Here is a 17,288-nt window from a genome sequence, read left to right on the forward strand (position 1 = left end):
CCTAGGAAAAGATATGGTCCCTTTATGGAAACTGCTTCTCTTGAAGCAGTAGGAGAAAAATTGTAGAACCGCACAATACATCTCAAAGTCTTTGTTTAGAAGAAGGATTCTACTCTTTGGCTCAAATATCATACGTTATTTCTATACATAAGTGTGATATAAATGGAGTATGGAGCTATAATTTTCTTACAAGGTGGATGTTGATTATCTTGGAACAATCTAACATACTTATGGTAGGGATGAGATAGGGTGGGACCTGAACTCTACTGGAGTGCTTGACCTGGGCAAATGTCTCCTTGAGTAACAAGTGATAAAGGAACTATAAGGGACTAAAAATAACTGCCTGCATGAGCAGTCTGTGTAAGTATGAACAAATAAGACACAAAACGGCCACAAAGTGACTACCAAGGGAACCTGCAGACTGTTGCAGAGAAGCCAATTCTGGCTCCATGTTGGAAGCGTTTCTTTGACTTGCTTTTCATTGCTTTTGTTACTATAATCAAATGGCCTGCCTCAGAGAATCGAGTCCCTCTGCCTGACTGTAAACTGAAGTGCCTTTGTTCAGAACCACGTGATGTAGATGGCAGGAAGGAAGAAATTAACACATCCTCTACCTGAGACATGGCATTCTAGGGTTCGATCCTTGGGTTGGGAAGAACCCCTGGAGGAGGGAATGGCAACCCACTCCAGTATTCTTGCCTGGAGAATCCCATGGACAGAGGAGCTTGCTGGGTTACAGCCTATGGGGTTGCAAAGAGTCGGACATGACTGAGCAACTAAGCACATAAGCGAAATACAAGTGAGCACTGAAAGAAAAACCACGTCCAACAAAAGGAAATTGAAAAGCAAATCAAAGGCAAAAGTCAAAAGCTAGCTTCTAATGAAGCAGCACTGAGGGACAAGAACAATCTTAAGTTCAAGAAAAATTAATAAGCTTTCCAAGGAGACCATTTGGAGAGGAAAAAAAAAAAAGACACTATGAAACTAAAATACATGACGTGTGAGTGCTGTGTCCCTTCAGTTGTGTTCAACTCTTTGTGACTCTGTGGACTAGAGCCCACCAGTCTCCTTTGTCCATGAGATTTTGAAAGCAACATTACTTGAGTGTGCTGCCAAACCTTCCTCCAGGGGACAGTCCTGACTCAGGAATCAAATCCACATCTCTTCTGTCTCCTGCATTGGCAGACATTTAATATTAAGGAATCAAATATATGTATCTAAGAAAATTTGCTTACTGTAAACATAATTAAAGGTCTAGCTAATAAAGAGGAAAAATGCTGGCAGAATGTACATCAAAAATAAAGATTTGATCATAGTTATAGAATATGATATATAACACAGAGAAATAAGATGCAGGATGAAAGCATATATTTCCCATGGAAGAAAATAAGGTATATGGACTGAAAATTAAAAAGAAAACATTAAGGGACTTTGGATATTTCAGGGAGTATTAACATAATATACAAACATATACACAGAAAATCACACTCACCCATACAAAGAAAACATACTGGAAAACTTAAAATAGACTGTATCAAATTACAAAAATTTATAGAAAAGAAATATGACTCACAAATTCTACACATTGCCAAAATGTTATTCAATTATGAGAACAAAAAGACATCCACAGATGTTCAATTAGGGAAGCATGCTATTTGCATATTCCTTCTGAAGAAAATAATCTAACTAATCCACCTAGAAAATAGTCTAACCAAATAATGCCTGAGTCAGCAGAAAACTGCAGTGAAGAAAAAATGCTTCAAAAAAGTAGGGAAGGAGTATATCTACCTAAAGAATCAAAAGACCTAATACATAGAAAACTATAAAACACTGATGAAAGAAATCAAAGAGGACACAAATAGATGGAGAAATATATCATGTTCATGGATTGGAAGCATCAATATTGTGAAAATGATTATACTACACAAAGCAATCTATAGATTCAATGCAATCCCTATCAAGCTACCAATGGTATTCTTCACAGAACTAGAACAAATAATTTCACAATTTATATGGAAATACAAAAAACCTCCAATAGCCAAAGCAATCCTGAGAAAGAAGAATGGCACTGGAGGAATCAACCTGCCTGACTTCAGGCTCTACTACAAAGCCACAGTCATCAAGACAGTATGGTACTGACACAAAGACAGAAATATAGATCAGTGGAACAAAATAGAAAGCCCAGAGATAAATCCACGTACCTATGGACACCTTATCTTCGACAAAGGAGGCAAGAATATACAAGGGAAAAAAGACAATCTCTTTAACAAGTGGTGCTGGGAAAACTGCTCGACCACTTGTAAAAGAATGAAACTAGAACACTTTCTAACACTGTACACAAAAATAAACTCAAAATGGATTAGAGATCTAAATGTAAGACCAGAAACTATAAAACTCCTAGAGGAGAACATAGGCAAAACACTCTCTGACATAAATCACAGCAGGATCCTCTATGACCCATCTCCCAGAATATTTGAAATAAAAGCAAAAATAAACAAGTGGGACCTAATGAAACTTAAAAGCTTTTGTACAACAAAGGAAACTATAAGCAAGGTGAAAAGACAGCCTTCAGAATGGGAGAAAATAATAGCAAATGAAGAAACAGACAAAGGATTAATCTCAAAGATATACAAGCAACTCCTGCAGCTCAATTCCAGAAAAATAAATGACCCAATCAAAAAATGGGCCAAAGAACTAAACAGACATTTCTCCAAAGAAGACATACAGATGGCTAACAAACACATGAAAAGATGCTCAACATCACTCATTATCAGAGAAATGCAAATCAAAACCTCAATGAGGTACCATTACACGCCAGTCAGGATGGCTGCTATCCAAAAGTCTACAAGCATTAAATGCTGGAGAGGGTGTGGAGAAAAGGGAACCCTCTTACACTGTTGATGGGAATGCAAAGTAACACAGCCACTATGGAGAACAGTGTGGAGATTCCTTAAAAAACTGGAAACAGAACTGCCATATGACCCAGCAATCCCACTCCTGGGCATACACACCGAGGAAACCAGATCTGAAAGAGACTTGTGCACCCCAATGTTCATCGCAGGACATGGAAGCAACCTAGAGCTCATCAGCAGACAAATGGATAAGGAAGCTGTGGTACATATACACTATGGAATATTACTCAGCCATTAAAAAATTCATTTGAATCAGTTCTGATGAGATGGATGAAATTGGAGCTCAATATACAGAGTGAAGTAAGCCAGAAAGATTAACACCAATACAGTATACTAATGCATATATATGGAATTTAGAAAGATGGTAATGATAACCCTATATGCAAAACAGAAAAAAGAGACAGAGATGTACAGAACAGACTTTTAGACTCTGTGGGAGAAGGTGAGGGTGGGATGTTCAGAGAGAACAGGATTGAAACAAGTATACTATCAAGGGTGAAACAGATTACCAGCCCAGGTTGGAAGCATGAGATAAGTGCTCAGCGCTGGTGCACTGGGAAGACCCAGAGGGATGGGATGGAGAGGGAGGCGGGAGGGGGGATCTGGATGTGGAACACATGTAAATCCATGGCTGATTCATGTCAATGTATGGCAAAAACCACTACAATAAAAAAGAAAAGTAGGAAAATGCAGATAGAGTTGATAAAGAAACTGAAAGCATTGGCTTTACATCTCAAATGGAAAGAGAATTTTTAAAAATATAGGATGTTATTGTATCACTTTAGGATCTGGAGACACAAGAGAAGAACATGAGAACCTATAAGAAAAAATATGAATATAAGTATAATTTGAAAATTCTTTTTTATAGCAATAAATCCCCAAAACATAGGAACAAAACATCAATATTCAACATGCTATTTTCACAACTACAGAAGAGAGAAAGTGGTAATAGCCACAGAAAATAAAACTTCTCACAAATTGATGATGGAGCAAAAAGTGGAAAAACAGAAAGATAAAGCCATACATAGAATATGAATAACTCAAAACTAATGAATAAAAGACAATACTTTGGCCATCTGATGCAAAGGACTGACTCATTAGAAAAGACCCTGATGCTGGGAAAGATTGAAGGTGGAAGAAGATGATGACAGAGGATGAGATGGTTGGATGACATCACCAACTCAATGGACATGAGTCTGGAGAAATTCCGGGAGTTGGTGATGGACAGGGAGGCCTGGCGTGCTGCGGTCTATGGGATCTCAAAGAGGAGGACATGACTGAGTGACTGAACTGAATTGGACTGACTGAATGAGTAAAAACTAATTACCCTAAAATTTTAAGGGAAGCAAGTTAATGAGAACTGTGCATTTTCACTTTGAAAGACACTACATGTTATTAATAACCAGAGAACTGCATAATAAAGCAACAATAAAATAGCATTTGTTATCCACTAATTAACAAAGATGAGTAAATATATGCATGTGGTTGAGAATGTAGAAAACAAATATCCTTTAATTTACTGTCATAAAAATTGGTTATAAAGGTTTTGGGGAAAAAAAAAAGAAACTGTCAGTATATAACACTTAAGAATCTTCTTACTTATAATCCAATAGCTACACTGAGGGCTGGGAATGTCCAGGGATGTCAACTAGAGAGCTTTCTTGCTGTAAATAAGGGAGGATAAATAATCTATGAGATACAGTAGTTTGATGGCTGCATATGCATTATTGGTTTATAAGTCACAGTGAAGAATTCTGACAAAATGTAGTACACTGGAGAAGGAAATGGCAATCTTCTCCAGTATTCTTGCCTGGAAAACCCCATAGACCATATGAAAAAGGCAAAAAGATATGACACTGGAAGATGAGCCCTTCAGGTCGAAGGTATCCAATATGCTACTCAGGAAGAGTGGAGGGCAATTAATAATAACTACAGTACAAAAGAAGCAGTTTTGCCAAAGCAGGAACAGAGTTAAGTTGTGGATGTCAAAAATATATAAGCAACCCTTGAAGCTCAATTCCAGAAAAATAAACGACCCAATCAAAAAATGGGCCAAAGAACTAAACAGACATTTCTCCAAAGAAGACTTACAGATGGCTAACAAACACATGAAAAGATGCTCAACATCACTCATTATCAGAGAAATGCAAATCAAAACCTCAATGAGGTACCATTACACGCCAGTCAGGATGGCTGCTATCCAAAAGTCTACAAGCAATAAATGCTGGAGAGGGTGTGGAGAAAAGGGAACCCTCTTACACTGTCGGTGGGAATGCAAACTAGTACAGCTGCTATGGAGAACAGTGTGGAGATTTCTTAAAAAACTGGAAATAGAACTGCCATATGACCCAGCAATCCCACTTCTGGGCATACACACCAAGGAAACCAGATCTGAAAGAGACTCGTGCACCCCAATGTTCATCGCAGCACTGTTTATAATAGCCAGGACATGGAGGCAACCTAGATGCCCATCAGCAGATGAATGGATAAGGAAGCTGTGGTACATATACACCATGGAATATTACTCAGCCGTTAAAAAGAATTCATTTGAACCAGTTCTAATGAGATGGATGAAACTTGAGCCCATTATACAGAGTGAAGTAAGCCAGAAAGATAAAGAACATTACAGCATACTAACACATATATATGGAATTTAGAAAGATGGTAACGACAACCCTATATGCAAAACAGAAAAAGAGACACAGAAGTACAGAACAGACTTTTGAACTCTGTGGGAGAAGGTGAGGGTGGGATGTTGTGAAAGAACAGCATGTATATTATCTATGGTGAAACAGGTCACCAGCCCAGGTGGGATGCATGAGACAAGTGCTCGAGCCTGGTGCACTGGGAAGACCCAGGGGAATCGGGTGGAGAGGGAGGTGGGAGGGGGGATCGGGATGGGGAATACGTGTAAATCTATTGCTGATTCATGTCAATGTATGACAAAACCCACTGAAAAAATAAATAAATAAAAAAAATATGAAAAAAAATCTAAAAAAAAAATTAAAATAAAATATGATTGTGATTTCTACACACACACACACACACAAAAAGTTGTGGATGTGTCTGGTGGTGAAAGTCCTATATTGTAAAGAACAATATTGCATAGGAACTTGGAATGCTAGGTCCGTGAATCAAGGTAAACTGGAAGTGGTCAAGCAAGAGACGGTAAGATTGAACATCAACATCTTAGGAATCAGTGAACTAAAATGGATGGGAAAGGGCGTATTTAATTCAGATGACCATTATATCTATTCTTTTGGGCAAGAATCCCTTAGAAGAAATGGAGTAGCCCTCATAGTCAACCAAAGAGTTCAAAATTCAGTAATTGAGTCAATCTCAAAAATGACAGAATGATCTCAGTTTGTTTCTAAGGCAAACCATTCAACAGCACAGTAACACAAGTCTATGCCCCAATGGCTAATGTTAAAGACGGTGAAGTTGACTGATTCTATGAAGACCTAGGACACCTTCTAGAACTAAGATAAAAAAAAAAAAAAATGTCCTTTTCATCATAGGGGATTAGAAGGCAAAAGAAGGAAGTCAAGAGAAACCTGGAATAACAGACAAGGTTGGCCTTGAAGTACAAAATGAAAGCGGGCAAACGCTAACAGAGTCTTGTCAAGAGAGCACACTGGTCATAGCAAACACTCTTTCCAAACAATCCAGCGGACCAGTCTACACATGGGCATCAACAGATGGTCAATGCTGAAATCACACTGATTATGTTCTTTGTTGCCAAAGATGGAGAAGCTGTATACAGTCAGTAAAAACAACACCTGGAGCTGACTGTGGCACAGATCACGAGCTCCTTATTGCAAAATTCAGGCTAAAGTTGAAGACAGCAATGAAAACCACTAAGCCATTCAGGTATGATCTAAATCTAATCCCTTATCATTATACAGTAGAGTTGACAAATAGATTCAAGGGATTAGACCTGGTAGAAGAGTGCCTGAAGTACTATGGATGGTAGTTTGTAACACTGTTGAGGAGGCAATGACCAAAACCATCACAAAGAAGAGGAAATGCAAGAAGGAAAAGTGGTTGTCTGAGGAGGTGCTAAAAATAGCTGGGGAAAGAAGAGAAGTGAAAGGCAAGGGAGAAAGGGAAAGATATACTCAACAGAATGCAGAGTTCCAGAGAATAGCAAGGAGAGATGAGAAAGATTTCTTGAGCAATGAAAACCAAAACAAAACAAAACAGAGAAAAATAATAGAAAGGGAAAGACTAAAGATCTCTTCAAGAAAATTGGAGATAAGAAGGGAATATTTCAAGTAAAGATGGGTCTGATAAAGGACAGAAACACTGAAGAACTAATTGAAGCAAAAGGTATTAAGAAGAGGTGGCAAGAATATGCGAAGGAACTATACCAGAAAGGTTTTAATGATGCAAAAAGCCATGATGATGTAGTCACTCACCTAGAGTCAGACATGCTGGAATGTGAGATCAAGTGGGCCTTAGGGAGCACTGTTATGAACAAAGTTAATGGAGGTAACGGAATTCCAGCTTAATTATTCAAAATCCTAAGAAATGATGCTGTTAGAGTGCTGCACTCAGTAAATCAGCAAATTTGGAAAACCCAGCAGTGGCCACAGGAGTGCAAAATGTCAGTTTTCATTCCAACCTCAAAAAAGGGCAATGCCAAAGAATGTTCAAACAACCTTACCATTGTGCTAATTTTACATGCTAGCAAGGTTATGCTCAAAATCCTTCAAGTTAGACTTCAGAAATACATGAGCCATGTAATTCCAGATGTACAAGCTGGGTTTAGAAGAAGTAGAGGAGCCAGAGATCAAATTTCCAACATTCATTGGATCATGAAGAAAGCAAGGGAGAAACAGAAAAACGTCTACTTCTCCTTCATTGACTATGCTAAAGCCTTTGACTATGGATCACAACAAATTGTGGAAAATTCTCAAAGAAATGCATGTACCAGACCACCTTACCTCTCTTCTGAGAAACCTATATGTGGATCAAGAGGCAACAGTCAGAATCAGACACAGAACAACTGACTAGTGCAAATAGGGAAAGGAGTAAGAGGTTGTATATTGTCACCCTGCTTATTAAATCAATAAGCAGAGTGCATCATGTGGAATGATGGGCTGGATGAAGCACAAGCTGGAATGAAGATTGTTGGAGAAATATCAACAACCTGAGATGTGCAGATGATACCACTGTAATGGCAGAAACTGAAGAGGAACTAAAGGGCCTCCTGATGAGAGTGAAAGAGGAGAGTGAAAAAGCTGGCTTAAAATTCAACATTCAAAAAACTATGATCATAGCTTCTGGTCCCCTCACTTCATAGCAAATAGATGTGGAAAAAGCAAAAGCAGTGACATTTTATTTTCTTGGTCTCCATAATCACTGAGGACAGTGACTGCAGCCATGAAATTAAAAGACACTTGCTTCTTCAAAGTAAAGCTATGACAAACATAGACAGTGTACTAGAAAGCAGAGATATCGCTTCACCAACAAAGGTCCGTATAGTCAAAGTCAGGGTTTTTCCGGTAGTCATGTGCAGATTTGAGAATAGGCCCATAAGAAGGCTGAGTGCTGAGGAACTGATGCCTTTGAATTGCGGTTCTGGAGAAGACACTTGAGAGTCCTGTGGACTGCAAAGAAAGACTGCAAAGATCAAACCAGTTTATCCTAAAGGCAATCAAACCTGAATAATCAATGGAAGGACTGATGCTGAAGCTGAAGCTCCAATACTTTGGCCAGCTGGTGTGAAGAATCTGCTCATTGGAAAGACACTGATGCTGGGGAAGATTGAGGCAAAAGGAGATGAGGGTGGTGGAAGATGAGATGGTTAGATAGCATCACTGAATCAGTGGACATGAATTTGAGCAAACTCTGGGAGATAATGGAGGACAGGAGAGCCTGGCATGCTGCAGTCCATGAGGTACCAAAGAGTCATACATGACTCAGCAACATGCAGATTGCTAGAAATGCACTTGGAAAACAGTACTTGCTCAGTAAATGTCAGTTACTGTTGTTCTTGTCATTATTATTATTATTGTTATGACTATTTTTAGCATTCATCCTTCTTGATCCAGAAGTCCATTAATTTATACCGTCTGTTATGTAGCAAAATCTATATGATATAAAAATACATGGGTGAGGATGCTTCTTGTCAGAGTCTATAGTGACAATCCCTGGAAATAACCTCATTACCCATCAATACTATATACCACGCATTCTCACTACTAAAAATGAGTGAAAATATACATACAGAGAAAGAAAATATATGCTGCTATTAAATAAGACACTTGCAGAAGACAATATGCATTTGAACAAAGAAATCCTTTTTTAGGTAGGTTTCTGTATGTTTTATTTCAGGTAAAGATGAAATTTAGATTAGAATGTCATGGAGTGATACACATAGGTTATTGATGTTGGTTTCCTCACAGAAGAAAGCAGAAATATGAAGACATTAAAAGTATATACTATAGCAAAATGAGGCAAACTGAGAGTCTAACATCAAACAAAATGCATTAAGTCACATAATTATGTAAAATGACATGAAACAAACAAACTCAATTATGGGTAGATAACATTAGTTCATTTATAATTCTAATGTAATTAAAAGTAAGGAGTTACATAAAATGATGTTCATGTATTTCATATGCTCCAATATTTATATCATTATCATTGAATCTGAATATTAGACTTAAAATCTAATGATAATGACTCAAAAGTCTAATTTGACATGAATTAACAGGAAGACTTAACATGTTAAATAAAATACTCATGCCTTTGAATGTTTAGGCTTTAATGTAGACTCAGTTATAGGAAGCCATTAAAAATGTAAGAAACTAAAAACAACTCTATGAAAAGAAGAATGTTCACTTACTGTTTTTCAAGTGGGAGAGTGTATGTTTTCTTGGCAATTTGGATGGAATAGGTGACCTATAGCAAAGGATTCAGAGAAAAAGTAATTATTAGATATTTCAAATCTCTGAAAGTCAAATGTCCTAATTTTTAAAAATATGTACTCTTTCATATAAACAGGGATGATATCATGTATCAAAATTATATATACTGGAGAAGGAAATGGCAACCAACTCCAGTCTTCTTGTCTGCGAAATCACATGGACAGAGGAACCGGGCAGGCCACAGTCCATGGAGTCTCCAAACAGTCAGAAATGTCTAAGAGACTAAAAATAACAAAAACAAACTGTATATCTCCATTTCTACAGAGATATCCTCTTACAGTTATCTTTCTTCAATCTTGGAATGTATGACAGAATAAATCATAATCCAAGTTACATAAACTCTAGGATTATAAATCTACTGCAAAAGTAAGAGCATTAGTTATTAGCATTAAAGTCTCATAAACAAATTCTCCTTAAAATGGTTACATTTATAAATGCTGAGTAAACTTTGAAGAAATTTGAGTTTTTTGATCGTTCCTTACTTTACAGTTTCCAGAGAAAATAAAAGGAAAATTAAAGACTACAAAGCAAGTTCCATTCTAAGATAAAACTAAAATTAGACTAAAATCTGATGTTTACCTAAAGGCACCATTCTGAAAACTAAAAGACAGTTCTTCTACTGAAGGATGATATCTGGAATTCAGATTCTATTGGCCAGTTCACATTTGTGTGAGTCTCACTTCTAACAGTACATCTCTCACCAAATGTTCTGTTTTACCTTCTTCTCAGCAATCAAAGTTTAAAGTTGGGAATCTGAGCTACTTCAGTTTATTTATTTTTTCATTAATTCTACCTCTTCATTTAAGGAAAATCTTTAAGAATTTAAGATTATTGTTATTTTTCTATTTTTAAATTTCCAGCCATTCTGTTACCTACTTATTTGTGGATAGGAGTATATTATGCTATTATATGAACTTCAGAGCATGATTTAAGTTTTTCTTTGCAATTTTTTCATTCTTATTCATTGTTTATTATTTAATATTGACTACAGTTTATGATCTCTCCATCAACCCATGAACCATGTAATATATTTTTAAATTTTCAAATACATTTCTCAGTCTTTTTGTTAAGTTTTAACCTCACAGTATTGTTCCCAGAAAATGAGTGCTATACTGTCCCTATATGTTTCTCATTTATTTATTTATTTTCCTTGCTGTGGTAATTTCATTAAATGACATCATATATTCTTGAAAAGTATAAGAAGTATTCTTCAGAAGCATTATTTACAATGGAGACAGAGCATATGTGCAGCTTGATTAGAAAAGTTCTGTTTCTGTAGATAGTGACAAGTTTGGGTGTTTCTGACTCTTGGCTAAAACAAGGGCATTGAGATTTAAAATTAATGCAGTTTACAGTACAACCCCCACCCCCACCCCCCAGCCAAGGTTAGCTTCTGTTGTGTTTCCCTAACTAGTTCAAAAAGGCCAGCTTGGTTACTTAAGAGGTCACTGAAAGCTTTGTAAGGAGTTCTCCCAAAGCCAAGATTCCTCCCATAAATCTTCTGATTTTAAAGCCAGAGTCTCAATGTATTCCAAGAGCATAGGCTCACATGGAGCTAGCTCACTGGGGAAGCTTCCTGGATTCCTGATACTTACTTGAATTCTCTTTTTCTTGCTGCAACATAGCTTTTATCTTTATATAAAACCTTCACATGAGATATCCATAGAGTCTAGTGTGTCTAAATAAAGAGCAAAAAGGGGAAAACTTCATTGGGGCCACTTTATTCTTCAATAAAATGCTTATTTTTCTTGCTCAAATGTTCCTTCCCCACATGAAAAATTTTAACATTGGTCAATCAACATTTGCAAAAAAATTTAAAGGGGTCTCTATGGAAATGCACTTGAAAATTTCTGCTGTGCCATCAGTTTTCATGCTATATATGCTGATGACATTGTATTAAATTCATAGAAATTTAGAAGCATTATATGTTCCTTGAGAAATGAATATTTTAAAGCAAAGGATGTTTATCTCATAATATTGGGTGTGTGTGTGTGTGTGTGTGTGCATGTATGTGTACCAAATGCTCTCTTTTTCCTGCTATTATCATGGAGCCTCATGCTTTCTTTTGGAAGCATTTTCACTATACTTTTTCATTATACTCTCCTCAACATTTCAGTGCCTCCCGATGATCAGTTTGGGGGATATAATAGCTTTTATAAATACATAGTCACTGGTGTTTCTTGGTGCAACAAAGGGAGCCAGTCAGAAGTAAACCACTCAGTCTATAAAACCTGCCCCAGTGTCTAACAGATTTTCATTTAACAAAATTTTGAGTACATTCCTCTCAGATCATGCTACTGGGGTTGTAATTGGATTCCTACCCCATCCCTGTGTTTTACATCAACATTTTTGCCTTCTGAAAAACAAAGTGTCCTATCCAAAGCTGTTAATTCTTATTAAAAGAGAAGTAAAACCAGAAAAAGACTAACAACTAATCAAAATGATTCACAGTTGATATACACAAGTGCAATCTCTTGTTAAGGCTTAGCTAAAAAACACCTATTAGACATAAAGCATTCACTGGGGATGTTCACTAGAGCAAAGATAAGAAGACTGAAGAGGAGACCTGGACAGGCCTCAGGTCAATAAGCATCACTATTTTTGTGAACAAGAGTCAAATAAAATGCAACTATTTTGATAAACATTTGCATTATTTATCAACAATTTTTTATAGTGGCTTGACTCTTGATTCTATTGAGATGACTATTCAGGAAGGTTTATGAAACTATTTTCAGTTCAGTGACTCAGTCGTGTCTGCCTCTTTGAGACTCCATGAATCTCATGCCAGGCCTCCCTGTCCATCACCAACTCCCAGAGTTTACCCAAAGCCATGTCCATTGAGTTGGTGATGCCATCCACCATCTCATCTTCTGTCGTCCCCTTCTCCTCCCTCCCTCAACTATTCCCAGCATCAGGGTCTTTTCCAATGAGTCTGCTCTTCACATCAGGTGGCCAAAATATTGGAGTTTCAGCTTCAACATCAGTCCTTCCAATGAACACCCAGGACTGATCTCCTTTAGGATGGACTGGTTGGATTTCTTTGCTTTGAGAGTCCAAGGGACTCTCAGGAGTCTTCTCCAAAACCATAGTTCAAAAGCATCAATTCTTCTGCACTCAGCTTTCTTTATAGTCCAATTCTCACATCCATACATGACTCCTGGAAAAACTATAGCCTTGACTAGAAGAACCTTTATTGACAAAGTAATGTCTATGCTTTTTAATATGTTGTTTAGGTTGGTCGTAACTTTTCTTCCAAGGAGTAAGTGTCTTTTAATTTCATGGCTGCAATCACCATCTGCAGTGATTTTGGAGCCCCCAAAAACAAAGCCAACCACTGTTTCCACTGTTTCCCCATCTATTTGCCATGAAGTGATGGGACCAGATGCCATGGTCTTAGTTACCTGAATGTTGAGCTTTAAGCCAACTTTTTCACTCTCCTCTTTCACTTTGAACAAGAGGCTTTTTAGTTCTTCACTTTCTGCCATAAGGGTGGTGTCCTCTGCATATCTGAGGTTATGATATTTCTCCCGGCAATCTTGATCCCAGCTTGTGCTTCTTCCAGCCCAGTGTTTCTCATGATGTACTCCACATATAAGTTAAATAAGCAGGGTGAAAATATATAGCCTTGACATACTCCTTTTCCTATTTGGAACCAGTCCGTTGTTACATGTCCAGTTCTAACTGTTGCTTCTTGACCTGCATACAGATTTCTCAAGAGACAAGTCAGGTGCTCTGGTATGCCCATCTCTTTCAGAATTTTTCACAGTTTATTGTGATCCACACAGTCAAAGGCTTTGGCATAGTCAATAAAGCAGAAGTATATATTGTTCTGGAACTCTTCCTTTTTCGATGATCCAACAGAAACCAGCTTGAACATCTGGAAATTCATGGTTCACGTATTGCTGAAACCTGGCTTGGAGAATTTTGAGCATTACTCTACTAACGTGTGAGATGAGTGCAATTGTGCAGTAGTTTGAGCATTCTTTGGCATTGCCTTTCTTTGGGATTTGAATGAAAACTGACCTTTTCCAGTGCTGTGGCCATCGCAGAATTTTCCAAATTTGCTGACATATTGAGTGCAGCACTTTCACAGCATCATCTTTCAGGATTTGAAATAGCTCAACTGGAATTCCATCACCCCCACTAGCTTTGTACGTAGTGATGCTTCCTAAGGCCCACTTGACTTCACATTCCCAAATGTCTGGCTCTAGGTTAGTGATCACACCATTGTGATTATCTGGGTCGTGAAGATCATTTTTGTACAGTTCTTCTGTGTATTCTTGCCACCTCTTCTTAATATCTTCTGCTTCTGTTATGTCCATACCATTTCTGTCCTTTATTGAGCCCATCTTTGCATGAAATGTTCTCTTTGTATCTCTAATTTTCTTGAAGAGATCTCTAGTCTTTCCCATCCTATTGTTTTCCTCTATTTCTTTGCATTGATCGTTGAGGAAGACTTATCTCTCCTTCCTGTTCTCTGCAACTCTGCATTAAGATGCTTATATCTTTCCTTTTCACTTCTCTTCTTTTCACAGCTATTTGTAAGACCTCCTCAGATAGCCATTTTGCCTTTCTGCATTTCTTTTTCAGAAAGAATGAAGGGATGGAGCTAAAGCAAAAAGAACATCCTGTTGCGAATGTGACTGGTGATGGAAGGAAGGTCCGATGCTGTAAAGAGCAACATTGCATAGGAACCTGGAATATTAGGTCCATGAATAAAGGCAAATTGGAAGTGTCAAACAGGAAATGGCAAGAGTGAACGTCAACATTCTAGGAATCAGCAAACCAAAATGGACTGGAATGGGTGAATTTAACTCAGAAGACCATTATATCTCCTTCTGTAGGCAGGAATCCCTTACAAGAAATGGAGTAGCCATCATAGTCAACAAAAGAGTCCAAATGCAGTACTTGGATGCACTCTCAAAAACGACACAGTGATCTCTGTTCATTTCCACAGCAAACAATATCAGCAATATTATGGTTATCCAAGTCTACACCCCGACGAGTGATGCTGAAGAGCTGAAGTTGACTGGGTCTATGAAGACCTACAAGACCTTTTAAAACTAATACCCAAAACCAATGTCCTTTTCATTATAGGGGACTGGAATGCAAAAGTAGGAAGTCAAAAAACACCTGAAGTAATAGGCAAATTTGGCCTTGGAATACAGAATGAAGCAGGCAAAGGCTAATAGAGTTTTGCCAAGAGAACGCACTGGTCATAGCAAACACCCTCTTCCAACAACACAAGATAAGACTCTACACATGGACATCAGCAGATGGCCAACACCAAAATCAGATTGATTATATTCTTTGCAGCCAAAGATGCAGAAGCTCTGTATCATCAGCAAAAAGAAGACTGTGAGCTGACTGTGGCTCAGATCATGCTTATTTACATATTCAGACTTAAATTGAAGAAAGTGGGGGAAACCACTAGACCATTCAGGTATGACCTAAATCAAATCCCTTATGATTACACAGCGGAAGTGAGAAATAGATTTAAGGGACTAGATTTGAAAGACAGAGAGCCTGATGAACTATGGACTGAGGTTCATGACACTGTACAAGAGACAGGGATCAAGACCATCCCCAAGGAAAAAAAGAAATGAAACTACTTAGTGGTCTAAAATTTGAAATATTTTATGATGTTACATATAAGATACTCTATAGTTAAGAAAAATAATGACAGGGCTGTTAGTAATTATCATAAAATTAACTTCTAACTCTACCCATAAAAGAAAAAGCCAACTACATCGCTCATACACGCTCATTAAAAATTTATGTGCGTATGTGTATGCATGTCTCCAAAACTTCGTTCAAATTTACTGCCTTTAGAAAGTGAGACAGCCGTTCACTTTCTTTTTTTTTTTTTTTAATTTTTTTATTAGTTGGAGGCTAATTACTTCACAACATTTCAGTGGGTTTTGTCATACATTGATATGAATCAGCCATAGATTTACACTTATTCCCCATCCCGATCCCCCCTCCCACCTCCCTCTTCACCCGACTCCTCTGGGTCTTCCCAGTGCACCAGGCCCGAGCACTTGTCTCACCAGCCCAGGTGGGATGCATGAGCCGTTCACTTTCTTAACAAGTCTCTGCACTGCCTAGATTTCATTTTACAACGTACATAAGGGACAAACTTTACCATGTTAGTCAGATCAAAAACAATATTATTTTCATTTTTGCAAAGATATACATATGGACATATATGGTAAATACAGGCATGAAGATATTATTTATATACTGTTACCTTAAGATCAAGCTACAAGTTAAATATTTGTATGGCCTCATTTACATACGAGATACATTTAAATAGAAAATTTAGTAGACCATAGACTCCTTTTTGTGTAATACGAATTCAAGGCATCTCTTTTCTTTGAATCTGCATTTTAAAATTGTCTCATAAGGTTTATGTTTACTTGAGAAATGAAAAGAAAGCACTTGCTTTCCTCAGAGAAAAACGTCTCTTTAACACAATCTTTAGAACACAAAATGTCATGAAGGCATGCATCGATTTGGGTCTTACACTCCAGTAAAAATAAAACACTTTTATTTTAAAGTGATTTGTTAATTACATGCGTTTCTGAAATACTGCCATCTTTGGTGTTTCTCTCAGTCTTCCGTGGCACTGTAATTTGTAGACGTGCTGTTTCAGAGTCTGCAGTAAGGAAAACAAGAGTGAGCATTCCCCAGGGCATGACCGCATCCTTTCTTACTTGTCCTCTCCTATCACATCACTTGTGGATCTTACAAGCCCCAGTGCGCGTGCACCCGCGCATGTGCACGCACACACACACGCACACACACACCCCCACACACAAACACACAGACCTCAAAATATCATACTGTGTAGGGTTTTAAGAAGATATCCCCTGGACCCCCATCCAGGATCCTCTCCCTACCCCCACCCCCACCCCGTCTCCCTAGAAGACCTGTGTCCCCATCTGGGAGTGAAAAACAACTATACCTTCGACCAGCGGGCCTGGCAGAAGTCTGAAAAGAAGTCTGAAACTGGGCAGGACTCTGACCAGACCTGCCCGGGCTCCCTCAGCCTGGCCTGGGCTTCTGGGCCCAGGAGAGCAACCCTTCCATTCCCACGCCAAGGGACACTGCGATGATGGGCCCCCCTCCTATCCGGCAGGGTCCTCACTTACGATGGCCTGTGGAGGCCAGCCGGGCCAGCCCTGTGAGGATTAGCAGGAGAGACAACATTGCGTGGCCGGCCTCACCTCAGGGAAGGCGGTTGACTGGACGTGGCTCGTGGGATTCGCCAAGGCGGTGGGGATTGGGCGCGTGGTCTGGGAGGGGCGGGGCTGGGCTGGGACTGAGGGGCGGGGCTAGAGGGCGGAGAAGAGGGGCGAGGCTAGAGTGGCGAGGGGAGGTTTAGGGGTAAGAGTGGGACAGGTTTTGGCCGGTTGAGGCTCGAAGAAGGATGAAGTGT

At 38.5% G+C, this 17,288-nt stretch overlaps 1 protein-coding gene across 4 annotated transcripts in view; it reads right to left on the minus strand.

The window, feature by feature from the left end:
- Nucleotides 1–17,075, minus strand: part of LOC122688102 (A disintegrin and metallopeptidase domain 3-like) — a 125,392-nt gene extending 108,317 nt beyond the window's left edge. For all 4 annotated transcript variants that reach the window (XM_043893923.1, XM_043893921.1, XM_043893920.1 and 1 more), the window contains exons 1-3: nucleotides 17,002–17,075; nucleotides 16,423–16,505; nucleotides 9,766–9,821 (exon numbers count right to left, since the gene is read on the minus strand). In XM_043893923.1, coding sequence (XP_043749858.1) covers nucleotides 9,766–9,821; nucleotides 16,423–16,505; nucleotides 17,002–17,059 — 197 coding nt within the window. In that variant the 5' untranslated portion in view covers nucleotides 17,060–17,075. The remainder of the gene's footprint in view (nucleotides 1–9,765; nucleotides 9,822–16,422; nucleotides 16,506–17,001) is intronic.
- Nucleotides 17,076–17,288: the final 213 nt, after the last annotated feature.

The sequence above is a fragment of the Cervus elaphus genome, chromosome 32 (genome assembly GCF_910594005.1).
Source record: "Cervus elaphus chromosome 32, mCerEla1.1, whole genome shotgun sequence".
NCBI lineage: Eukaryota > Metazoa > Chordata > Mammalia > Artiodactyla > Cervidae > Cervus > Cervus elaphus.